The sequence below is a fragment of the Schistocerca piceifrons genome, chromosome 6 (assembly GCF_021461385.2).
Source record: "Schistocerca piceifrons isolate TAMUIC-IGC-003096 chromosome 6, iqSchPice1.1, whole genome shotgun sequence".
Lineage (NCBI taxonomy): Eukaryota > Metazoa > Arthropoda > Insecta > Orthoptera > Acrididae > Schistocerca > Schistocerca piceifrons.
The window spans coordinates 336,999,886-337,026,801 of record NC_060143.1 but is presented as its reverse complement, the minus strand read 5'-3'; the positions used below and the strand labels follow the sequence as shown (position 1 = coordinate 337,026,801).

The window sequence follows — 26,916 nt, the reverse complement described above, 5'->3', positions numbered from 1 at the left end:
AAACCAACAGTAGGATAAATTAGAATCCGGTGGTGCTTGTTGAAGGATTCTGGTGCTAGGCTTTTACGAACATTTGCTACACCTACACTTGTACAGTACCTGTGGTAGCACACAATACGGAACAACACAGGTGCATACAGTAGTTATATGGATTCTGCCCAGTAACGAGACAATTGACCATCACAGGGTGTGTTCAAAATGACCATCGGCAGCGGCAGTCCACGCATCCAGTCTGGTATGGAACGACTGCCGCACAGGTGTTAGCATTTCAGCGGAGATTTCGGGACAGGCTGCTGTAATTCGCCATTGCATATCATAACGTGTAGTTCCTTCCTTCGAGGAGTGCCATTTCTGCAACGTTCGCAGGAGAGCTTCTGTGAAGTTTGGAAGGTAGGAGACGAAGTACTGGCGGAATTAAAGCTGTGAGGACGGGGCGTGAGTAGTGCTTGGGTGGCTCAGTTTGTAGAGCACTTCCCCGCGAAAGGCAGAGGTCCCGAGTTCGAGTCTCGGTCAGGCACACAGTTTTAATCTACCAGGAAGTTTCAAGAACATTATTATTTCTCCCTGTCCCCTTGTCACTTCTTTTTTCTGTTACGTTGTCTAGGTGCTACACTACCACTTTCACTTCACTGGACGAGGAGGCTGATAAATAAGTGCAGACAATGTTGATGTCTTTTGGGATACCTTGCTGCATATACCGTACAAGAACGCACTGCATTCTTTCTACATTCGGCATACACAATCAGCATGTCGGTTTTCTCAACACTGGAAAATAAATAGCATCATCCACTCACGACCTACTGCTTCGACTGTCACACACACTAACTAATTAGCAGTCGCAGTGCTATCTGTATGCAAGCATAACAATATAGTACCTAGGAACTACACAGGATGAGTGGCACAATAAAGTGTTGGTGTCGAAACTTTTCAAATTGCGATATCTTGTAAACGACTCGCACTAGAATCCTGCAGCAAACAACAATGACATTTTAATTTACCCTACTTTTAGTTTGTCAGAGTCAGCAGACATTGAGGCACTTAAATTTGGATGTTTGCACAAAATATACACGTAATTTTTATTATTACAATCTCTTTATTGGAGGGAGTAGGAGCCTCTAATTACTAATTCATTCAGTGAAAACCGCATATGAAGAGCACTTTCCATTTCCGCAAGAGGACAAGAATCGAGACTGAAGAAGTTGTTCTGTCTACGACACATTTCAATCCACACGGTAGCATGAGAAGTTCCGCCAAGGAATGTGTGATCACACAGATAAATGTCTTGCGCATCTTGCGTCGACATAAATTCCAAATTTACATCTGCCCCACCACTCGGATGACGTGATTCTCAACGTCAAATAGAGTTCCGTCTGTTTGTCACTTAGCGCCTGGGAAACCGAATTGTTCTTTGAACGTCTGTTCTTAACGTACGAAGCACCGTTGACGAACTACGGTAATGTAAATTTATGTAACGGGCAGTACTGTGCTGAAAATCCACGATGGCTTCGTCAAGTAATACACCGACGGCGGTGGTGCGTAGACATATGGCGCGGACCATAGGAATTTTCATTGTGAGTCCCTAATTCATCGCTGGCCAGAGTGGACGAGCGGTTCTAGACGCTACAGTCTGGAACCGCGCGACCGCTGTGGTCGCAGGTTCGAATCCTGCCTCGGTCATGGGTGTGTGTGATGCCCTTAGGTTAGTTAGGTTTAAGTAGTTCTAAGTTCTAAGGGACTGATGACATCAGAAGTTAAGTCCCTTATTGCTCAGACTCATTTTGAGCCTACTTCATCCCAGAATGTTCAATGGGAATATTGTCCTCTTCTTCTAGAAGAGGTACAAATGGATAATCGGCAGTGTACGTGATTCCCGAATGACGGCTGTCCGGCTCACTCTTTGCATGTTGCAGCGCAAATATTGAACGAAAAGTTTACTCATCGTTGGATAGATTGCAATGCTGCAGTATAATTGGCAGGCAGATCCGCTGATTTAACTCGTCTTGGTTTCTTTCTATGGGGAATTCTAAAATACGAAATCTATCATGAAGCTCACATTTTCGGCAAACGATATGCGCCGTCGAACGCCACAGCATGCAACGGAATACCAACAAATATACTTTCATCTATTCTTCTATCTCTCCAGCGGCGACTGCAAATGTGTCTTGCAGTCGATGATAAACAATTTGAGAACATTCTACAATAATATGTAAAACTACTTTGTTTTAACAAAGTACTTACTTTGTATGCGCCAAGTCATCAGTATATCCGAGTTAAGGGCTTAGTATATTTAAAATGTATTGCGTCTAAAAATTTCGACTAGCACCCATTGATACATTTGTACGACAGCAGGTTCTTTACCTTTAAGAAGCATTCAGGTGCTGTTGTTATTGTGGTCTTCACTCCAGAGAATGGTTTGATGCAGCCCTCCATGCTACCCTATCATGCGCAAGCTTCTTCATCTCCAAGTAACTACTACAACCTACATCCTTCTGAATCTGCTTAGTTTATTCATCTCTTCCGTCTCCCTCTACGATTTTTACCCTCCACGCTGCCCTCCCCCCCCCCCCCCCCCCTCCAACACAAAATTGGAGATCCCTTGATACCTCAGAACATGTCCCTTCTTCTAGTCGAGTTGTACCAGAAATTCCTCTTCTCCCCAGTTCTATTCAGTACCTCCTCATTAGTTACGTGATCCTATCTAATCTTCAGCATTGTTCTGTAGAACCACATTTTAAAATCTTCTATTCTCTTCTTGTCTAAACTAGTTATCGTCCATATTTCACTTCCGTACATGACTTCACTCCATACAGAAACTTTCAAAAACGACTTTCTGACACTTAAATATATACTAGATGTTTCTCTTCTTCAGAAAAGCTTTCCTCTCCGTTGGAAGTGTACATTTTATATCCCTTCTACTTCGGCCATCACAAGTTATTTTGCTCCCCAAATAGCAAAACTCGTCTACTTCTTTAAGTGTCTCATTTCCTAATTTAATTCCCTCCTTCACGTATTGAAGACAAAAACAGGTTGGATACTATTTCGTTTTTCAAATCTACTTGAAGTCTGTACGAGCTTGTTGAAGGGATACCTCATGAGTATTTTAGTACAAGCGACCCACTGTCTAATAGCAGTGTAGTAATGTAATTTTTTTTTACCTCAGTCGCCTTGGTTTCTTTGAAAATGAGATCACATAAGTGAAAAAGCGTGTAATATGCAGTAACCAATATGTATACCACACACAGCATAACACAGAGTAACGCAGCAACCTTCAGACGAAACTTTGCACTGCGATGATGTTGCCGTCGCTGCGTGGACAGATAAGAATAGCGTTTTTATGTCGCTCTTCCACTGCATTCACACACCAAAATACTCTGAAGGTATCCCTGAACAACCCCTGAAAATTTGTCTGTGGATACGGGGTCCATCCTTTATGTTACGTATTGAACAATATCGCTATTGGTTGTTGTCCCAATTTATAACAATAGAAGCAGCAACTGTGGTCGCAGGCACAATTTCAGGCATTTCGTTAGTGATCACATTCGCTGCTTTCACTGAATAATATTACCATGATGAAACACTAAGCTACACGAGCAAAAAACAATAAACTTCCTCTCTGTTAACGTGATTTCGGAGTTTGACGTATAACAGCTGACAAGAGGGAGTCCACAGGGAGGGGTCGACTTTTTTGCGCCCTCTTTTGCGAGTAATCGACGAATAAGCATTGCGCATGGTGCTCTAGACCGAAAATAGACCACTTTTGGCGTCGTGGGATGGGCAGTTCTTGTCAGAAGCATATGACTGTGAAGTACACTGTATCTCCCTACAAAATTTCAGATATTTTATCAGATACTCCTGTTTGTCGCTAATTATCAGCTGATCTAACTAAAAGAATATAATATCATTTTAAGGAAGCCAAGGAATGTAGTAAACGAAAAAGTTTCATCTGACTGCTAATGTGCTCTACAGGTGTATCTCAGGGGTGAATTTGCTTCCTCTCTTGTTCTTAGCATATAGATAGATAATCGACCATCGCAGAGCCAAGAGGAAAATGGAAGTGTTGAATTCAAGCTCACTTCATCTTGAAACTGGTTTATGTAAATCATGTTTCCTTGAAAATTATTAAAAGTTTTTGCAAGTGAACAAACTCACACAGTCTATGCATATCTTTACGGCACAAAGTCTGAGCAAACGATTAGAAATAACGCAGGAGGGAACTAGAATGAATGAAACAAAATATAAATTCTTTCTCGTTAGCTTCAATAAGGAACTGAAATGCATGTTAAACGTTATACGTGGTCTTACACTTTCTAGTTCTGTAACTGTTGTATTACGGAAAATATCAGAATTTGGAGATTAAAAAATGAAGAAGTTGCACTTAAACAGCGCACAATTCAGCCTTAACACAATGCAATAAATCATAAAAGCCGTTGACTCAGAGATGTGAGGAATCTAATGGACGATGAACTTCAAATAGAAACCAAAACTATACCTACTTGGTAATCCCTTCTGCTGCATTGAGCAATTTCTGAATATATGGTCCTTTAATTACCATGTATGTACGAGAGAGCGAGAATGCGTGATACAGAGGGAAGTAGAAAGAGAGAGGGAGATGGAGAGAGAAAGAGAGTGTGTAGAGAAACATGAAACGCATGTTAAAAAAATAGTTTAGTTTTTATTTAAAAAGTACTCACGAAAGCTAACTGATTTGTTCCGCATCGTATCAAGAGAAAGCAATTAACTATCTAGCACACACACACACATACACACACACACACACACACACACACACACACACACGGTTTTACAGAACTTATGTACTACTGCAACACTTGCTGATGCCGTAGTAGGTGCTTGACTTTCCCCTGGTTATCAATATCTGGTCCTTTGTTTGAGATACTTATTACTAGATGCCTGTCGCCGTATATCGCATTCGTCTGCAAGCAGCGATTTTCATACACTGGAGACACGCTACGACGCAGGAAAAAAATTTTGAACTTTCATCGGCCTGACGTTCTATGTGAGGTCCATCCGTTTAATAGTCTTGTTACAAGTAGTCCCATCTGTCTTTTTAGTGTAAAAGCATAAGGCGGAGACAGGCGTCTTTATTCGCAAGGTTTTTGAACAATTTATTTATTTTCGGTGTTCTCGTGTGGTGATTTCGAGCTATGATTTTGTATTCTCAATGGAAGAAATGTATTTTATTCTGAATATCAGTTTCTTTAGAACATGTTTATTCACTGTCAATGCCTACACGACGTATGGTTTCATAGTCATTTTCTGTTAAAGATTGAGTTTGTGTTGATGTCTTGTACAGTCTTTATTAATAAGAATATGCCTGTAGGATGAATCGTTGTTCTTCACATGTTGGCAGGAACTTTGAGCTGCTGGAGCAGTGTTTAGGCGGGATGTTACTGGGACAATGCCTCTCCGTCGGGGTGTGCTTCTGCTTTCAGCTTTTTCAGACTGCCAAGGTAAATTATGAACCTAACAGTTCAGTTGATAGAGAATTCCATCGTCTGGAGTCATCCATTTTCCGTTAACGCCTTTTATGTACTTTGACAATATCGTTATCGAGGAATTAGCGAGCCTAAGCTTCCTTTTCGCAACCGAGAACTGCTGTCCTTTATCAAATGTTGTATTCACCTGGTCGAATGGGGCTGAAGAAACAGAGTTTCTTCTTGGATTGAATCGGGGCTGTATGCAGGTGTATTTGCATCACATACTGTGACTTCACATGCCATCATCTTTGGCGAACTAGATCCTCATATGATATTTGTAGACTTTGTGGCTGCTTTTGTATACAATGATACTTAACCGCTCATAACAACCCAACCACCTGGATAAAGAGAAATGTTATGACAAATCCAGACGATCAATGTTGAGAGTATAGAAGCGTCCCTGCACGTACTGAATAAGCATTGTCGGGAAGGAGTTTCAAATTTAAATACGCTACCTTCCACATTTTTAGAAGGTTAGCGGGCATATTATATAGAAACTACTAGATTTTTAAGGAAATTAAGAGTTTGAATGTAGAGTGATATAGAAAAAATGGATGGTAGGTACCATGTGAGCGTATTCTTTCGCTCTCCTGTACTATGATTTCTTGAGATCCGTATTGAATTCGTGCTGACCTATTCTGTCTTTAACACTATCTTGTGTATCTAGCCCAGTCTTGGTGTTATTACTGCTACATCTACATACCAAATATGGGAAGAAAATTCGTGAATGTCTTTGTCAGCAAATTGCGTATAATTTGCTATGTATATTTTTGTAGCCTAATTGTTTGTGTGCTGTATTTTGAATTATATTTTTGTAGGTTAATTATTTGTTTGTTGCATTTCTGAAGACGCAATTGGGCGGGTGATGGCATTTTCAAATATGGCTGTGTGAAATGGTCAGAAAAAAGACTCAGGATAGGTAGACCAAGGCACGAAAGGATCCTACACCCTCCATGTACCTATTCTGCCTCCTTGGAAAAGGGAATGGAAGGCGGGAAACAGAGAAAAACTGATTTATTTATATAACCAGAGTCCGTCTAAGTCCATTTGAACGAAATATTTGATTCGCCATTGTACACTTTGGACCCAAATTACATCACCCAAGGCTCAGTTGATTATCGAAAGCCTTACATTATGATGTCAAAATCATTGAAAAATTGTTTGTAGGAGGTTGTAGCACATTGGTGATTGTAATTTGAGAAATTTGCAGGAGATTATTTGCAAATTTAATTAAAACTTAAAATAAACGTGAGAACTTTTCTACTTTATTTTGTACTGTAATGATGTAAGTACCATATGTTGTTTCCGCTGGTAGGCTATATGAACATACATAGTTTTCAGAGATGACACTGCTAGTGTCAAGGAAACGGGCGAGGTGGTAGATATACATCTTTAACTGCGTATGTGATGTTCCTCTTCCTCTTTTTACTTGGGGAAACCAGTACAACTGAACATAAGCTAACCTACTTTACTGCTTCCTGCTGCTACCACTGAGCCCGAATTTCACTTTTCTGCATAGACCAGTGTAAATGACATCTGCTGGGGATTGGGATTTTTTCATGGATTCATACATTGCGAATCTCTTCTTTATACATTTACTCCGAGATATGTAGGCTTTTCGAAAGGTTACTCCTGCTTACTGCACAAACACTTTTAGTACGAGCTGTGACTTGTGTCAGACATAAATTGTTGTTTCCTGGCAAAATTTTATATGTCTAAAAGAAATTCACTATTTTTTTTTCTCAGAGTGTCCATCGTTTCCAATACACCAACTCAGACAGATGCTGTACAGTTTTTTCCTAAATATATATTTTTAATCTCACATACTTATATTTTAAGTAATCACCATAAAATAACACTGAGGTAAAACAGTGACCGGAAACACAACTCTGTTACATTTAAACTCGTTGAGCTCAACTGTTCATGATTCAATTAATTAAGATAGCACAACCTGCGCTGTAACAGTAAACGATTTTTCATTAATAACAACTCATTAGAAGAGTATTTGTTGACGTTTGCTCTTTACAAGAATAAAAGTGACGAAGCTTTAGGTCTCATTTTCATCTCATGGTACGACATTAATATCTGACATTGTTGTTGATTCTGTACTCAAGAGACGGACATTGGGATATTGCTGCAGAGATCCTACACTAAAAAATGTTCCGAGCTGTACCAAAGTAACAAGTAAGTACGTGTCATATGGTTGACTGATTAATGCCTGTGGAGAGTGGGGTTGTGTTTGTGTTGTTGTAGATGGAGAGAATCGAGCGGTTAGTGATGAGCTTTCTTTCTTTCAGAGGTCTAATGGTGTGCAAGAAGTCGGTAAGAGCAGCAGCTACCTGGTCTTCGAACTCTCAGTACTCTTCGTATACTGCTGGTACGGGGACGATCTCATTTCAGAGGTATGTACAAGTTATGATCAATGATAAAGACGGAAGAGGATTAATGAAGCAGAAATACTTTCTGTTTAGTATTACACATTACTTTTGTTTTTGATCATAATCTGGCATAATTCCTTCAGCCACTTTCTGATGATTGGGCCAGATGTGTGGCGATATAGACTAGTACTTGTCTAGCGAAAAGGGATAAATTGATTCCTTTTATCGTCATATGATCCATTTTCGAGGAACGCCACTAAGTGGGGCAATCTGCTTAATGTTTCTACTGACAAACACATTTCTGTTAAGCACCTTCTCAACAGGAATCAAAGAAAACGATAGTGAGGCTTATTAGCTGCCAGGAACTCCTACATTACACTGGTAACTGGGGATCCTGAAAAATAATTTCAGTGCTGTTTAAAAAAAAAAAAAAAAAAACAAAAAAAAACATAGATGTTTACCGGTGTCATCTAAGTCGCGAAATAGGCTAGTGAGCCAAAAACATGCAGTTTGCTGCAACTTTGTCTCGTGAGAATCTGTTGTCGACTTTCGAAGTCCATATTTTCCAATCCTAGTTGACACATTTAAGACTATTAGCATTGCTTGTCTGTGCAATTATGACTCCCGATTTGGAACATTGATCCGAAATTGGATTTTTATTTTCTGGGGCGATACATCAATTGTTTGACAACTATCGATAATGATTCCTTTACCTGTACACAGGTTGAAGAATTATATAACATCATAGGAATTAACATATACAATGCCAAAAAATACTTAGTACACCTTTTTACAGAATATGAATTGACACCAGATTTATTGACACAGTAGTGCATTTGGAGCGTATGAAACGATTACATTTACAGCTCAACAGCACACGGTACGAGAAGTAATTTAGGAAAGTGTAGACTGTCTGTAAAGCAAACTGCACGCAGGCATCAGCCTAAAGTACTGCACCAAAATTGAAACACTAATGAAGTAGCAAATACAACAGATTTCGAACGAATAAACAGACCCAATGGTAGGATTCATCGATGACTGTAGTCTATCCTAAAGTATTACACAGACATTAAGGAACTTCAATGGAAATATCTGATAAATGAAAGGCGACTTTGTTCTTCTGATATCCTGTTGAGTAAACCTAGTAAACATGTGTTCCAGGATGATGACGTGGCAACTTTATAAACATTATAGTATGTTGGGTAATAGAAAGTTAGAATTTACGGTTCATACCAAGGGACACATTCCATCTTCGCTTCCTTTGTGAATGTAATAGGACGGAATGCTTATTTTGTTGCGAAGTTGTTTCAGGATTCCACCATGCTAAAACAAGTGCTGTTCTGAAACGGAGCAATATGTTATGTTTTGGTACACGGTAACATTAAACTGTCGTCAGTGAACTTTTCATCGTTCATCTATAATTTCACCTGTCGTTTAATACAGAAGCAGCATTTTGTTTAAAACAGTAATTTCATAGCCATTAGTAGCAGACAAAAAAGTTATAGTGTCGGAAAAAAGATGTTATCTGTTGCTCTACTGGTGTTACTTTTCATTTCTTTCAGAGCGAAAAAGTGGCATTCTCGGCTTACGACGCGGTGACTTCACTGCAGGAATGCCCGACGTCAACCAAACGGTCGCTGTTGCTTCTGATGCTCAGAGCTCAACGGGCGCTACGAATCACTGCTGGTGGCTTCTTCTCTCTCTCCAGAGAGTCCTTCATATCAGTAAGTATTTCCTCAGGGGCAGCCATTAGATCTTACGTGAATAAAGATAATATCTGTTCTTTCGGACATGTCCGAAAGGACAGAAATCATCTTCATACAGATAAGGCTTAACGGCCAATCATCTTCTTCAGTGCGGAGGCACTCACATTGGTAAAACTCTTACGGGAATCGCTAGATTGACTACCGCGAGTAAAGAGCGCAGTGGGCAGGGGCACTACAATTGTAGTGTGTAGACAGTAAGTTGGAAGTGTGGGTCTCACGGGGAGCGTGCCAGAGATAAGTCCCTGCAGTCGCAATGTCCTCAGTGTCCTCGATGGCTCAGTCGGACAGAGCGTCTGCAATGTAAACAGGAGATACCAGGTTCGAGTCCCGGTCGGGGAACACATTTTCAACTGCTCGCGTTGATGTATATCAACGCTTATAAGCCTCTAACCGTCTGGATTTCATTGCAATTTCATAAGGTCTTATAGTCGTCATTGAAGGTGTTAGCTGAATGGCCAGAAGTGAGCAACGGTCCAACTGTGCACTGATGTTGCAAATGCACGGCTGGCTGGTTCCTCCGCTGACACCGATTCCGTCAATAATAAACATGATACAGGGAGAAAAGACTTCATGATGGCAATACGTCTTGGGTCCATCCTTCGCTGCTATTGCAGCTATCAAACTTCTGATGTGCTAGGATTCCCTTAGTTTATCCCCTTCACTTTGTCTTGTTTATGTTAAATGGTTGAGGTACCAGCACCACGAAAAGCAAAATTATCCCGTAACTGTTTAATGCAGATTTCTTGAAATAAAACTGTCTAGCGACGAACTCTAAATCGATGGATTGAATGGAATTATAATTTAACTAGTAATTGTAGCTTATAATCCTATAAAACATGAGCTTCATATTTCGTCGCACAGATGATGAGAGAAGATGGCTCTGAACGTTCCAATCTATTTCTTGCCTTAGCGTTTCTAATTTATTCATTTTGTACACAAGACATGAAATCAGTGTTCAGAATATTAAGAGACAGGTTAATATATCTGTAGCATCTTGTTGAAGTACACACTTCTTTTGAAATAACTGTTGAGTGTTCATATGACATTTGAAGCTGTTTTCTGCACTGAAATGCACACCCAGACCCTCAACATGGCCAGTTAATAACGCATTCTCACTATCTTTTGGAGGCCCAAAAACTCGGCTGGAGTCGGATTGTCTTTTATTAGTCGGTATTTGACGCGTCACCTAGCACGACTGCGTGATCTGAGAAAGCTGCCGTCTTTCAAGCACTGGATGTAGTGAGATGACAAGTATTGCCTTTAGATTTCGGTGTTCCATAGCCTAAAAATTGTGGACTATGGGTAACTTTCGAAAAGCTACCCTGAGCTATGCGCACAGTTGAATGATCTGTTTCTTTTAAGAAGAAACTGAAACACTACCCTTTGTCACCCTCATAACGGTCCCCAAAAAATAACGCGTGAGGCCAGTTTTCCCAGTTTTTATACTGTTGGCGCTATAGCACATGTTCCTGCATTCTCGCAGTTATGCTTAATGCTTTCTTCATTTCCCAACCAGGCACGACACCTTCTTTTTTTCTTTCTTCTTAATATTTTGTTTTATCCTCTTTCTCTCCCTTCCATCGATTCCCTCACGTCCGTTACTGCTGGCCATCTTATTTTAAAACTACCTGCCTGTAACTTGTCTCTGTTGGTTCAGTCAGGAACGACTATAATAAAGTGTACTTAAATTTCATTTCTCTGCGCTACAGCTACTAGGAAACGTTTTATAATGCTGCATTATTGACGTAACTTACCCTTATCATCATTAATATAAATCAAAATATGTATAGTGCCTGGATAAATGTGAGGAAGAGCCTGATGGCCCTAATCTTGCGCGGTTAAGTATATCAGCAAATTAGTCGAATAAATAAATATTTACTGTGCATCACCTTTACTCGTTGAGAGTGGTCAGCACCTACCTCATGTAAGATTACCGCTGAAAATTGAGATGGTTAAATGTCCTATGGCAGGGACACGTGCATTAGTCTGAGCCATTAAGAAAATTTCAAGGAAAATGCATCCGAGGAGTCCATTACTGTTCTTCAACAACCATACAAGAAATACGTAGAAAGGGCAGAGAAAATGCATAAATGTTGCAGGCTATACTGGAGGTACAGTTGCTATCAGTACAAACAGTGGGGAGACGAGACGCGAGAAGTTAAACTCCTACATCGGAGACATTTTCGAGAAACCATGGGGTTTTATTGGCTAGGATATCTGATGTCCATCTCCTCCAATGATGGTGAGGACGGTTGGCCACTCCCACGAGACAGACTTGCTGAAGTATCGCTGAAGTACGTAAAGTGTGGACGTCTCTGTTCCTGTGTCGTCGCGAGCGAGGCTTCTCTGCCTTCTGGAACCGCGAGACCGCTACGGTCGCAGGTTCGAATCCTGTCTCGGGCATGGATGTGTGTGTTGTTCTTAGGTTAGTTAGGTTTAACTAGTTCTAAGTTCTAGGGGACTAATGACCTGAGAAGTTGAGTCCCATAGTGCTCAGAGCCATTTGAACCATTTTTTTTTGTAGTTGCCAAAAATACATTTACTACTTATACTTTAGGTAAAAGCCTTTTATTGTTCGTTTCACCTATTTTTCTTTGTCTCCTATTCCTCTTCCTCTTTACTTTCATCGATTTCAAGATCACTTTATTAAATGACAATCTTAATGTGTCTGAGTATGTGTAGAGACTATAATAACAGTTAATTAAGCACTCAATTTAAATAGGTACATATTAATCAAAAATAGACGCACACAAACTCCTAATGCATATATATGTGGAGTCCAGATTACTGTATTTTCTCCTTCTATCTCTTATTGTTAAAGGGAGTCCTTCATTATAGGTTTACTTCAAATTTTATTATATTTTTTCTTCTCTCTCTTTTAGTGGCTGACTTTAGTTCCACACCACTTTCTCCTCTACAAGCACGTACAGCATCACTCGTATCTGATTATTTGATTTTGAGGGGGATGGGGTGCCTCCCTCTCATGTGATTTTGTACATGAGATCACCTATACTGAATACATGTCCTCTTGTAGTTTCTGCATTTTTCTCTATAGTGGTCTCAATACAAACTCTGGTGTGCAAAATTAAAGCAACGAACCGCCATTTTACCGTCTTGTGTCTAATTAACCGTATATTCATACAAACTGTCAACGGATTTCCGTACAATCGTGAGCTCTCCGATCAGCGGGTAACCACATAATGATGACGTCTGGGCATCTATCAAATGGGATAGTTTTTGCCGGGTAGTTTCACATGCACAATCGCAGTGTATTCAGTCATCCAACGCGCAGTATGGAACAAAGAAGACACAGACCAGACTCTCTGAGGTGGAGGGCGATAATAAGAATGGAAGCGGGACAACCGCAATCTGATGAGGCCTCATGGCTTAACATGAATCGTTCCATTGTTCCTCGCATGTGGCAACAATTTATAGAGACCGAAGCAATACCCCAAAGACCATGGCATGACCGACCATGTGTGATATCGGAGAGAGAAGACCGTTATTCGGATGTAAGGGCAAGACAGCACCGCCTTAGTACTGCACGGCATTAGGCATCTGATCTCGCAGCATCCACTAGACTTGCTGCATTGTGACAATCGGTGTACAGAAGGCTTCGGCAGAGTGACCTGCTGGGTGACCTGCTGGGTGTGTATTTCTGATGTCTTCGCAGAAGGAACATACCACCTGGGTGGTCGAACAGTGAGCCGACGCTTATTTCTCATATGAATCCCAGTTTCGTCTCAACAGTGATTCTCGACGCATTTGGATCTGGAGGGAACGTGGAATATGATTTCGGAACCTAAACTTTATGGAAAGAGACCTGTATCGAGGAGAATCCCTTATGTTGTTGGCAAGGACGATGTTGACCACATGAACTGTTCCTCATGGAACTGTATGGGAGAATCTGCAAGGTTTAACTACTATCAGGTATCGTGACAAGGCTTTGGGACCTCATGTGCGAGATGGTGCGGGCCCAGACTTCGTATGATAATGTTCAACCTCAGAGCGAGAGCGATTGATGTTTTCACGGAAACGGAAGATATTACACGCATGGCGTCGGCTGATTGCTCTACCGCTTTGAATCCCATAGAGCACGTCTGGGGCGCACTTGGGAGACAGGTTGGATCATGTCAGCATTCACCAAGCACTCTCCAAGACCTGCGAGCAACTCTCCAGCAAGAAAGGGCGTTGTTGTCTCAACATGAGACTGGCGATATCATCCACAATATGACTCACCACTGTCAGCGCTGAATTGCTGCCACAGGTAGCCACACTCCACACTGAGCACGCTAACCAGTTGTAGGAATGTGTATGCAAATCTGTTAAGAACATTTTTGTCTGCCGTGAAGCATATTGCAGATGTATTCTTTACACTGTTTCTACTTTACTATCACCTGTTTATACCCTTTTATGGCAGAGCAAACACAACATTACAGAATTTACGTCACTTTTATTTTTTACACCAGTGTGTTTATGTCACAGTAGTTGTCTGCCATGTGCCTCAAAAGAAATCTAAAACAGCCTAAATAGCACAATATTTACATAAACAGAACACAAAAAATGCAAGAAATAAAACTCCAATGCAGACAGCAAAAGAATAGGGTAAGAAGGGAAAGTCTGTAGTGCTATTCCCTCATCAATTTCACTAAGTATATGTCGTATTACCTTGACATCATCTCTATTGCAATAGGCTCTATTGGAAAAGGCACTTTAAGCTTTCAAATATGTTCTCCTTCTTGTGTATGTCCACATTTAAGTCAGGCATATCTCCACTCGTTTGTTTCAACTTAGTTATTTCTTCTGATTGAATGAAAATCTGGGTTACATAGCTGTTGATTTTTTTTAAAACTTCAGTTAACCTGTACCTTGGATTAATATGCCTCCCCGTTTGCTATCATTGCCTAAAACGCTAAGACCTTTACCAATATGTGCTACAAGTAGCCATTCGTTATTACTTCTCAGAGTTTTATCGCTACACCATTTTAAGTTTGATATGCATTTCTTTATCAGCTGAAAATGCTGCCATGAATTGCTCTCATCCGGTACATAACTCCCCTTACCACTGCATATTATTTCGTTCTCCAGCTTTGCTCCTATCCCGCTGTAGTGATATGAGTAAACATATAATTTTACCAGTAGTATTTCGAGAATACTGCCATTATCTAAACTGCGCCTTCCACAAGACACTCTTTGCTACTGCACTATTCGAGGGTGTCATTGCCTTATACGCCCAGCTGTTGTGCGATGAAAGGCAGCCATGTCGTTTAACAAAGACCTTATTCCGCCACCATTTTCCGACATGCTCAATGATAACCACATCTGGTTGACTGACTCTCTGTAATTCTTCTACGTAAAAGGTACCTGCTGTTTCACTGCCACCACGCTAAAACAATTCATGCTAATGGACTATCTGATTGTGATCCAAAATTAATTGAAATTTGGCAACCCAGAGGCAGGTTTCTACCAAGTAGTGAGGCCTATTAATATAATATTATGTTCTTTTCATGCAGCGTCCAGTACACTGCTACCCTTATTGCTACGTTCTGTGTCTTAAGATTAAACTAAAGTGTGTGATGTGGGACGACATAAGGAGGATTCACACTTAACGGAACGTCATCGTCACGTTTTGGACCGTCGACGGTCAGAGAAATTTCTGAGCATTCACACTAGACGGCACGTCAACGTCGACACAACGTCGTGTGATGGTTCATAATACACTCGCCAGAGGCGCTTTTGTAGTCTATTGGTTTATTATCGGCATAGTTTCGGATCTTCATAAAATGCCAAAATTCAGTCTGAAGCAACTTGCAATGATTGCAATTGCCCTTGATGAAGAGGAAGAAGAACGGCGACCAAAAAGAGTGTGGGTCAGGAATATGTTAAAAGGCCGAGAATGCGAAGGAGAGTTTCATACCCTTTACAAGGAGCTGGAAGAGGAGGAATCGTCCTTCTTCAAATATTTTAGAATGTCTAAACAACAATTTTTTTACCTTTTAAGCAAGATACAGACGAGGATTATGAAGAAAAATTCAAGATTTAGGTGTCCAATATCACCACGACAGAAGCTGATGGTGTGCTTAAGGTATGCTCAGTTTAAACATTTATGTTTCTTAACTTTGTCGATTCTTGTTTTATCTTCTGTTTGTCGTAAAATTATATTATGACTGAAGCGTAAACTTCTGCAAGTTGCACTGGCTTTAATCCCCGATTTTTCTCTGTGTTACTGTATTTGAAAAGCCGTGTGAAGCACATTCAACAATATGTTTATTGTTTTCCGTCGGTGTTAACTGTTAAGAATATGAAATAAATAACATAGTATTGTTTTCCAGTGTATATTAATATCTTTTTCGTAATATCTAGCACTGCAACCTAGATTTCGTGATGGTGGAGGGGGAGAAGGGTGTTCCAATAACACACTTTAGCCACTTATTGTAACAGTTATTTGCTCTGTGCACTATTAATGTTTGTGAATGTGTAATATTTGTGTGTGACTTTAAACACTCAGCATTTCTTACTGCATTGTAAGTTATGCTAGATAAATTTTCTATATGGCTCTTTATTCATGACTAATTTAATGTTTTTCAGGTACTTGGCGACAGGTGATTCCCTTCTCACATTATCGTTCAGTTACCGACTTGGGCACTCAACTGTCCATAACATTGTTAAGGAAGTATGCCAGGCAATAATTGATTCAATGTTACCTGAAGTAATGCCAACTCCAACAGAAGAAGACTGGCAACAAATAGCTGAACAGTTTTTGGATCTATGGAACTTTCCCAATTGTATCGGTGCAATTGATGGGAAACACATTCAGATTGTGGCTCCTCCAAACAGTGGATCCCAGTTTTATAACTATAAGCAAACATTTTCCATAGTTCTTCTTGCACTAGTTGATGCCAACTATAAGTTTATAAACGTAGACATTGGGTCTTATGGTAAAAATAGTGATGGGGGCATATTTGCCCATTCAAAGTTGGGGAAAGCCTTGGAACTTGGCAAATTGCAAGTGCCAGGAGATAAGAGACTTCCTGGTACTGATGTTGTAGTGCCACATGTGATTGTTGGTGATGAAGCCTTCCCACTAAAAACTTATTTATTAAGGCCATATCCAAAAAGTCAAGCAAGTGGTGATATTGCCATGAGTGCTTTTAACGCCAGGCTATCCAGAGCTCGCCGAGTCTCAGAAAATGCGTTTGGGCAATTAGCCCAGAAATTTAGAATTTTTTTTAGGAGAATTAATTCAATGCCAGAGAATGTGGACAAGATAGTGATGGCAACATGTATTCTTCACAACTATATCAAAGAAAATGTTTATGCACAAACTGAAGCAGCAAATGGGACCCTTGTGTTGCAGGAGCTAACTGGACAAGGTGGTTCAGCTACATCATCTGCTTTTGTTGTAAGGGAACACTATAAAGATTTTTTCAATTCCCCTATTGGTAGACTCCCATGGGCGTAATTAAAATGTATATTTTCTTATGTATTCAAAAGATATTCTCAAACAATTCCTCTTTTTTAAAAAAAAAAAAAAAATGCCTGTAATTCCACTATATCTGACACTGAGTGATTGGCTATGTCTACAGTGTGTCTAAATTATTCTGAAACATTTTCCTAGTACCAGATCACTTGAAGTGCTCAGCTGTGAGTATTTAAAGATAAAGTTTGGAGGAAAGGGGTGTCTGAAGCTGATGTCACTTTTCCATAAATGTATTCAACCATTTAGTACTATAGTGGCTTGGGACTGATATAGCTCAACAATAAAGAAATTTATGAAATAGTCCTGTAAAGCTGTTGTTTTATTTATAAATAAATGGAACACTTATTTAACAGATTTGTTCAAATAAATGCGCTGATGTAAATAATATCTAGTGTTATGTTGTGAACATTACATAGGGCAACAGGTTGCAGTTTTTGCATTAGGAATAAATATTACAAGGGAAAAATTCCAAGTTTTGTGAATGTTCTCAATCTGCACAAGTGGCCACATAAAACTAATCCCCTTGACATGAATAGCAATGTATTTGGGTGCAGATTTGTAATTTCTTTCATAAGGGCTGAAAAGCAGTACTTGATATTGTTTTGAAGGCTGAAAGGAGATGTAATGGGTAGAGATCATGATCATAAATTTTCGAGCCATGGAGTTCTAAAGATTCCAGCTGTTGGAGGGCTAGTTACTGCCAAAACATCAGTAGATGCAGCAGTATTGTTTTCATATCATAAAACATGTTTTTTAACAAACTTGGTACAGCACAATATTTACATATGCAATATTGGAAAAGCACTAGTTTCATGGTTATCCATTACAGACTATGATTATTTCAGTGGCATCTCTATATACTCCAGTGGATGAATAATGCCAGTTTTTGAAAAGAATTAACATTTATTTTGGTGTAAGTAGGTGTATTTACTGCAGAAGTGTGTGCTAATACATGTTTTTAATACTGTGATAAATAAGGTACAGCTTACTATTTCACATTTTAATTACATCCACAGTTATTAGGCACTGAAAGTCTAAAACTAAGGCAAAGCAAAAGCCATATGTAATCCTTCACATCTCATTTGAATGGCTCAGAAAGGGGTAAATTATGCTGCCACAAGTCTTTGGTCACTTACCTAATAGCATCAAAAGTCTGACAGATAACCATATAGCATTTAAAAGGAAATTAAAAGAATGTCTGAATGGCAACTCCTACTCACCAGATGAATTTTTGGATATAGTAAGTGAGTAATTTCCCCACCCCCACAAAAAAATAATTTAAGTGTCATGTAATATCTTGTATAGACACCTTTTATTAACCTGACACGTTCCACATCATTACGAAGTGTCATATTCATGATCTATGGAACAAGTACTAATCTAATCTCTCTAATCACCAGTTGGGTATGATTTGTAATTTCTTCTGCCACTAATTCATAATAGCTGAACTAATCCAAGATGGGAAAGAGTTGGTGTAATATACTCTGAGTCTGCAAAATGCATCCTAGTTGGCAAAATGAAAAGCAGATAACCTTATGATTTATAACTCATAAATGAAGACTTTTGAGGTTTTGGGGAAAAAGATGTTAATAAAGAGCTTACCTGGATTCTTGTTTCACTTAGATGAAGAAAAAAAAAAAATCATGTTCTTATTCCTGATACAGGTATTACCGAAAAAGTTTCATATAAATTATCAGTGAGCTATCCATTCATTTACTATGATGCTGTTCTCCATAGGAAACATGTCTAATAGGATACACCAGATTTTGGCTGCCTACAACACTATTGAAATTTTAAATCTAAATAGTATAACCAGATACGCTTCTGTTCCTTCATATGTAACAGTAGCTCTCATTCAGAACAGTAATTCATATCATAGTAAAATATTGGTTGTCACTGTAAGGGCTTAACATGATTAATAAGTATATATTCATCTCTCACCTCCTTCCTCCCCCCCCCTCCCCCACACACACACCATCAAAAAATAAGAAAGCCTAGCCTAACCAAAACCCTGAAAGAAAATTTCTTATTAATTTCATGTTAAGTCGCCTCTGACTTGGCTGCTTGGTTCTCTAAAATTATAGTCATCAGCATAAATAAGTCACAAACACACAAAAAAAAAAAAAAAAAAAAAAAAAAAAAAAACTTTTGGTGTAACAGGTGATTGTTTACATTATTTGGTTGTTAATACAGAACTACACTGTGAAGAGACTTTTTATTTAATCAACTTACACATAGAAGTGCTTCCAAACTGTAACAAACAGCACTGTTCACGATTTATCACTATTAATATTTTCACACACTTGATCCCTTTCTAGATCAGACACTATTCTGTAAATTTCGTCTTTAGCTTGTATTTGCCGCAATGGGGACAATCTTTTTATACTGGCACATATCCCTGAAAGAAAACTGTCAATGTGATCTTCCTTTGGCTGTGTCGCTAAAATATAATTCATCAGAGAAGCAGATGCAGAGTCTGTAGTTCTCCTCTTATTGCCACTTTGACTACGCTTTTGCATGACAGGCCTGCTTGTCTCTGACCTCAAATCACTGTTATTTTCAATGTCCGGAATAGGTGATGACACCTCACTGTTTGATTCATCCTCTGAACAAATATCAACAGTTATGTTAGAAACTGTTTCCCGCTCCAGCATGTATGGGCGCAGGAAAGCCATAATCTCCTCATACTTCCATGGCTTCTTGGGTATGGCAGCTTGTCCGCTCTTTGTTTTTTTAACAACACATTTTCTAAATTGGTCTCTCAGTGACACCCATCGTCGCTTGCATTCAGGGCCTGAAATAAGACAACATATACAGCTGTTAATAGAGTGCATCGAGTAGTCTAACGCTTTTTCAAAAAATAATTAGGGACTTCCCAAACTTTTAACAGGGACACAAACACGGTTTGCTTTCATTTATTTTTACAACAGCTTCCCAATAATATGAGGTACTTTTCATTTGCTATGCTGTTAATCAGCGCATAGGCAATAGACACAATTTCTTGGAAATCATCCAGGTTTCTATAAAAAAATTTCATGAGTAAACACACTCTACAAAATGTTCAATTACAGCCTACACAAAGCTGAAGAAACTTTGTAAGCCTTATCTAGTAATTTACAAAACTGCTAACAAACATATTTGTATCCTGTGATCTTTTTCTAGCTCCAAATATATATGAGAATAAGTTAAGAGATTCTTTACGTACTAGGTACAAGAATGACTGTCCATTTATTTCCTTTTCACATGAATCAATGTAGTAAGTGATTGTATATTCTGTCATCCCATTAAAAGGTGTTTTGGTAATTACCCAGTCACAATGTGTATGTTTTACATAAAAGAATTGTTGTTTCATTTCTCATCAAACGTAGAGAGCAATAACACTCATGTAATTTAAAGAATACGAGTGGCCCAAGTGCATTGCCAGATTTTCTATATGGTGTGTTATTTACATAAATATTAAATTAGTGCAATATTTCGAAATTATAGCAACAGTGTTACATTAGATACGATATATTTTACTTTGAGGCTTTATACACTGCACAGCACAAAAGTGTCTGCTAAATTACTTTGTGCTACTCCCTCAGATAAATACTGGAAATATACAGCCCAATAAAACTGACTGGAACTATTCTCAGTTTCGTGTATACAGCATCCACGTGCAGTACATAATTTAAAGATCCTGAAATGCTAGGTGCACGTCAGTACAACATAAATTCGGTCAACACCAGTGTATTTACGTTGCTGGAGTTCGTAAGTTTTAAAAAACACCTTGTACAGTATATAATGTTTTTACCGTGGAACGCTGCACACGGTACTCCACTCAAATATTCATCGTTGTAGCGAAAACTTTCGCACATACTAACTACGTACCACTTAACAATCCTTAGTAGAAAGTAAAATTAAATTGCGTTTCATTTACCTGGACGCCCCACTTCTTCTCCAATTTCCTTCCACAGTGTTTCTTTCCAAACGGAATCACTATATCTCCTATCAGTCATATTATATAGTTCTGAATGAGAACGAACTAATTCAATCAAATACTCGTCGAACTCCATTATCTAAACAAAATAATAAATACAATAGAAAACACCGCAACTTACTTGTAATTAGAATAAATAACAAAGAGAAACTCGGAACTATAAAAAATTTATTCTTACATGTTAGGTACAAGCAAAGTTTTCGAACCAAATCTAACCTAACCTCACTCCTTCCAAAATGTATAAACACTTAAACAGGGGCCGAATAAAAACATGGAGGCAGTCCGAAAACCAGAGATTTACATCACGTCAACTCACCGTCATGACGGGAAACATTCTTCGAAAGAATGCGTGACGTTGACGTGACGGAGACGTTCCGGGACGCTGACGTCGAGTGTGAACACAGCCATTAGAAACACAGGGAGGAATGTTTTGACGTGACGGACGTGACGGTGACGTTCCGTTAAGTGTGAATCGACCTATATACGTAAAAGGACATGCTAATATCTAAATAAATTCGTTCCTTAGTAAATTTGTGTTATTATTTCAGAGTTGCTTTCCTAAAGAGTTATCTAAATGATCCAGTAAAAAGACAAGTCAGTCACGGATAACTAATTGAATTAAAATCTCATGTAAGAGGAACACGGAAATTTATGTAAGGGCCATAGTAAGTGAAGACCGGTCATTACTTGTAAACTATAACATATACTGTAGTATTTTAAGTAAAGCCATTATACAGTCCAGAGGTATGCATGGACTAACTGAAATAAATAATGGAGATAATAAGATTAAAACCGTATGACACATTGTCAAATGGGAAATAGGGCAGGAGACTGTACAAGTTTCCACAACAATTAAACTTTATGACCATGTTGTGATTGATAGATCACAAGTTGAAAATGCTTTTAACAACACTTTCCAAATGAAGCAGCATGCACAGGAATAGATGGCTCAGTTGAAGAAGCAAGAAAATATACACTCCTGGAAATTGAAATAAGAACACCGTGAATTCATTGTCCCAGGAAGGGGAAACTTTATTGACACATTCCTGGGGTCAGATACATCACATGATCACACTGACAGAACCACAGGCACATAGACACAGGCAACAGAGCATGCACAATGTCGGCACTAGTACAGTGTATATCCACCTTTCGCAGCAATGCAGGCTGCTATTCTCCCATGGAGACGATCGTAGAGATGCTGGATGTAGTCCTGTGGAACGGCTTGCCATGCCATTTCCACCTGGCGCCTCAGTTGGACCAGCGTTCGTGCTGGACGTGCAGACCGCGTGAGACGACGCTTCATCCAGTCCCAAACATGCTCAATGGGGAACAGATCCGGAGATCTTGCTGGCCAGGGTAGTTGACTTACACCTTCTAGAGCACGTTGGGTGGCACGGGATACATGCGGACGTGCATTGTCCAGTTGGAACAGCAAGTTCCCTTGCCGGTCTAGGAATGGTAGAACGATGGGTTCAATGACGGTTTGGATGTACCGTGCACTATTCAGTGTTCCCTCGACGATCACCAGTGGTGTACGGCCAGTGTAGGAGATCGCTCCCCACACCATGATGCCGGGTGTTGGCCCTGTGTGCCTCGGTCGTATGCAGTCCTGATTGTGGCGCTCACCTGCACGGCGCCAAACACGCATACGACCATCATTAGCACCAAGGCAGAAGCGACTCTCATCGCTGAAGACGACACGTCTCCATTCGTCCCTCCATTCACGCCTGTCGCGACACCACTGGAGGCGGGCTGCACGATGTTGGGGCGTGAGCGGAAGACGGCCTAACGGTGTGCGGGACCGTAGCCCAGCTTCATGGAGACGGTTGCGAATGGTCCTCGCCGATACCCCAGGAGCAACAGTGTCCCTAATTTGCTGGGAAGTGGCGGTGCGGTCCCCTACGGCACTGCGTAGGATCCTACGGTCTTGGCGTGCATCCGTGCGTCGCTGCGGTCCGGTCCCAGGTCGACGGGCACGTGCACCTTCCGCTGACCACTGGCGACAACATCGATGTACTGTGGAGACCTCACGCCCCACGTGTTGAGCAATTCGGCGGCACGTCCACCCGGCCTCCCGCATGCCCACTATACGCCCTCGCTCAAAGTCCGTCAACTGCCCATACGGTTCACGTCCACGCTGTCGCGGCATGCTACCAGTGTTAAAGACTGCGATGGAGCTCCGTATGCCACGGCAAACTGGCTGACACTGACGGCGGCGGTGCACAAATGCTGCGCAGCTAGCGCCATTCGACGGCCAACACCGCGGTTCCTGGTGTGTCCGCTGTGCCGTGCGTGTGATCATTGCTTGTACAGTCCTCTCGCAGTGTCCGGAGCAAGTATGGTGGGTCTGACACACCAGTGCCAATGTGTTCTTTTTTCCATTTCCAGGAGTGTATTATGACCTTATTCCACAAAAACTTGAAGCAAATAGAGGTAGCATCAACATCCTTCACAGAATGCGCTTACAGAAAGTGTAAGAAACAAAAGCTCTTGTTGGTGTTGATGCAACTGCAGGCAGAATTTTGAAAAGTATTCCAAGTTAACAACCACTGTCCTTAGTTATATAATCAATGCTTTACTGGCACAGGGAATTTTTCCAGACAAGTTAAAATGTGCAATCCTTAAACCACTTCATAAGGAAGGTGACAATACAGACTTAAACAATTACCGTCATATTGCATAACTGACATTTTTTCCCAAAATGTTTGAAAAGGTAATGTACTCGACAGCAGTCACACACTTACGTGGAAATAAAGTACTTAGCATATCACAGAAAGAATCCCTGAAATGTTTCTCAACTGAGAGTGCTATTAATCCATTCACCCTTCGAATAGTGCTAGTCTTAAATAATAATCTATCTCCACCTGTTAAGCCTTATGATCTGTCTAATGCCTTCAATTGTATATATTATGACACTCTCTTAGAGAAAGTCAAGTTTCGTCGTATTGATGGCTTTTTAAACAGTTGGTCTGAATCATACTTGAGAAAGAGAATGGAAAAGTTTGTCTTAAATGATTTAGACAATATTTTAAAAGAAGAACATTTTAATGGCTGGGGTGAAATCATAATGGGAGTCCCACAGCGTTCAATTTTGGGGTCCACTGTTACTTCTTATATACATTTTGCAGATGATATTAGTGTTATAATAAATCCCATTAGAGAGGAAGCAAGGGAAGACTTTGTAAATGATATTTTTCTGATAATTATTGAGTGGTTCTCTGAAAATAGATTCTCCCTAAATTTTGAATAGATACACTACATTCAAAGGTATACAAAAAATAGAATAATATGAACAATTGATCTAGCATGTGAGTGGGTATAAGTTAGTAGGTGGGACTACTTCAACGTCTCAGGTGTACATAGTGATGAAAATTTCAAGTGGAAGAAGTATATTACTGAGCTTCTCAAAGAATGAAGTTCTGCTACTTTTGCTCTTCGTATAAACGTTTCAACGTGCTGAAACTTTTTGCATTTTTCTACTTAATAATATCTTACAGAATAACTTCCTTGGGTACCTCACAACTTCGGAACAAAGTGCTGAGTGCATAAAAGCGAACACTAAGTATAATACATGGTGTTCACCCATGGAGGTCATGTAGGTAACTCCTCAAGGAGCCATGCAATCTAACTACACTGTTTTAGATATTGCTAATAAAGCAAGTTTTAAATCTAATTTAAAATTATTTCTCCTGGGCAGTTTCTTGTATTCCACTGGCGAATTTCTGCTTAACAATTGAGGCAGTAAAAGGAAAAAGTGTTCATCAATGTTAAAACTAATCATGTATACAACCTTTAAACAGCTTCGTTTCACAACATTTCGATGTAACAGTCTCTCGAATGATCTGTGGAATACGTAACTAAGTAACTAACCTTCATCCTACATGATGTAAATTGTAGAGTTTCTTCATTGTACTTTGAAACTGAATCTCAGGTCATAATCTGACTACAAGCTGATTGCTTCCGAGAGTTAAAAAAGGTCTATTGGCCTATCACAGATGCAGTAAACATCCCAACAGCAGAACGACCCCATACCCAGCACAAGTTTTCGCCATTACTTTATTGTGACTGAGTTGCCAGTGCGTCACGCTTAGGCGTTGCAAGTAGTCATCACCATCTCCTGTAGAATTAAGGGTGAAAATTAAGTTTGCTAAGTGACCTATGGTCGTGACACTTCTATGGACTCGTCCATTGAAAGAATTTTCAGTACTAAGCCAACACAGAATTTACAGGATTTGTACAGTGGTCTGATAAGCTTTAGGATCAGAGGAAATTTTGCATATGTCATCACCAAGTTATATAGCTCGATGAAACTTGGACAAATCGTCGAAACATCTGCTACAAAAGGTAACTGAAACAAATACGCAGTGAGACGAACAGAAATGACACTTTTTTCTCAAAAACAGTAATTGCACTGAAATTACCACCATTCATGATGGCACCCTGGACAGCAAAAATTATGGGAGATGGTTTTTAATGGGTTGCGTGATCAAGACGGAAAGCAAAACATGTTGTGCGACAAACTCCTATGCTGAACAGGAGGTTCGAAAGTGTTCTTATGGTAGGACGTCCCATCTCTTCACTATCGTTGTTTACAACTGCAGTGTGATAGTTGGTGTAAGTGGACGTTCCGAAATACGTCTCCCCAAAACATCAAACTCGAGCCCGATGGGATTTATCTAGGGGCTATCGGCAGGTCAGTCTATTCACCGAATATCTCGCTTCAAGATCTCCTCAACCGGCGCTGTTCAATGAGGTCAGATATTTTCATCCATCAAAGAGAATTCAGAGTCATGTACAGCCCTAAGACGTGAGGAAGGAGCATTCTGTCACAATAACATCGGCCAACGTGTGTACTGTGTTCTAGCATTTGATCAGTAAAGCCATGGAACGTGATATATCCCCACACAATATTACCTGGATCACCAAACCGACCATGTTCAACAATGCTCCTGTGTGCATCAACTCTCGCCGTATGAGGGCTCCCATCACTGTCAAAATCTTAGGTATTATAGTATAACCAGGAGCTGGCACTGTATGTGCAGCTACTAGGTCTAAAATAGTATTCCAACACCAGGAAGGGACACATGCACACGTGTAGATTAGGCATCAGCAAGCCTGAACACGCTGATAAAACATTCTCAGGCGACAACGTTTCTAGAACCTCTAGATTTATTGAAATATGAAATTTCTGTGCAGAAAAGAGATAACTTTTTTTTAAAGTATCATTTTGTGTGGGAAGAGCTCACATGCTTTTTCATATTGTCAGTGATACATGAGAGATTGCAAAAATATTAACTTGGAGACTAAGTACTACTGCAAGCCACAAATATTCAGAATTGTTAAAATAATGAAATGTCAAATTGTATCACTACACACGCAAAGACGTCAACAATTATTGATTAAGCTGGTAGGGACTATAAAGGCAAGAGCGATTAATGTTGCTGAATTATTTGTTTCTGAACCATCATAGTCGCCACTTCAACGCTTTCATTTTCTTGCAACACATGGGCATCTCACCACAAAATTTATGTCTAACATGCACCATCATTAAACCCAGAAAGAGCAACAGGATGGTACGTTATTACCGTCTTTTGTAAATATTGTAACTTGGTACTGTATTTTATACTGGAAAATGTTGAAGACCGTATTTATTGTTCACAATGAAGTCTTCTAGCAGATCTTTTAACTGTTTTAATTTTTCAGTTACATTTAATCCGAAACTTGAAGTTTAATTAATGCCTAACATTAGATGTACCTTTTTGACAAGGAATGACATTTTAAATACTTTCAGGTTCTCAATCCTACTTAGACA

General features: G+C 39.8%; 2 protein-coding genes across 3 annotated transcripts; one reads left to right on the top strand and one right to left on the bottom strand.

The window, feature by feature from the left end:
- The first annotated feature begins 15,250 nt into the window (after window positions 1-15,250).
- On the top strand, window positions 15,251-17,432 carry LOC124802830 (protein ANTAGONIST OF LIKE HETEROCHROMATIN PROTEIN 1-like). Its single transcript, XM_047263841.1, has 2 exons — window positions 15,251-15,727; window positions 16,231-17,432. Exons 1-2 carry the CDS (start codon window positions 15,348-15,350, stop codon window positions 17,102-17,104), a joined length of 1,254 nt encoding a protein of 417 aa, XP_047119797.1. The 5' UTR covers window positions 15,251-15,347; the 3' UTR covers window positions 17,105-17,432.
- Window positions 17,433-19,318: 1,886 nt separating this feature from the next.
- LOC124803017 lies at window positions 19,319-21,528 on the bottom strand. Of its 2 annotated transcripts, none has more exons than XM_047264124.1 (3): window positions 21,280-21,528; window positions 21,042-21,180; window positions 19,319-19,916 (listed from the first exon to the last, which is right to left on the bottom strand). In XM_047264124.1, exons 2-3 carry the CDS (start codon window positions 21,175-21,177, stop codon window positions 19,393-19,395), a joined length of 660 nt encoding a protein of 219 aa, XP_047120080.1. In that variant the 5' UTR covers window positions 21,178-21,180; window positions 21,280-21,528; the 3' UTR covers window positions 19,319-19,392. The 2 variants fall into 2 exon arrangements, with proteins under 2 accessions (XP_047120080.1, XP_047120079.1); XM_047264123.1 differs by having other exon boundaries at window positions 21,418-21,527.
- Between the last annotated feature and the right edge of the window lie 5,388 nt (window positions 21,529-26,916).

Excerpts from the sequence above, each read along its gene's own strand:
- LOC124802830 (XM_047263841.1), top strand. The coding sequence starts at position 15,348 with ATGGTTCATAATACACTCGCCAGAGGCGCTTTTGTAGTCTATTGGTTT. Across the intron at positions 15,728-16,230 it reads AAGCTGATGGTGTGCTTAAG|GTACTTGGCGACAGGTGATT; the intron begins GTATGCTCAGTT and ends AATGTTTTTCAG.
- LOC124803017 (XM_047264123.1), bottom strand. Across the intron at positions 19,917-21,041 it reads AGAAGAAGTGGGGCGTCCAG|GCCCTGAATGCAAGCGACGA; the intron begins GTAAATGAAACG and ends GTCTTATTTCAG.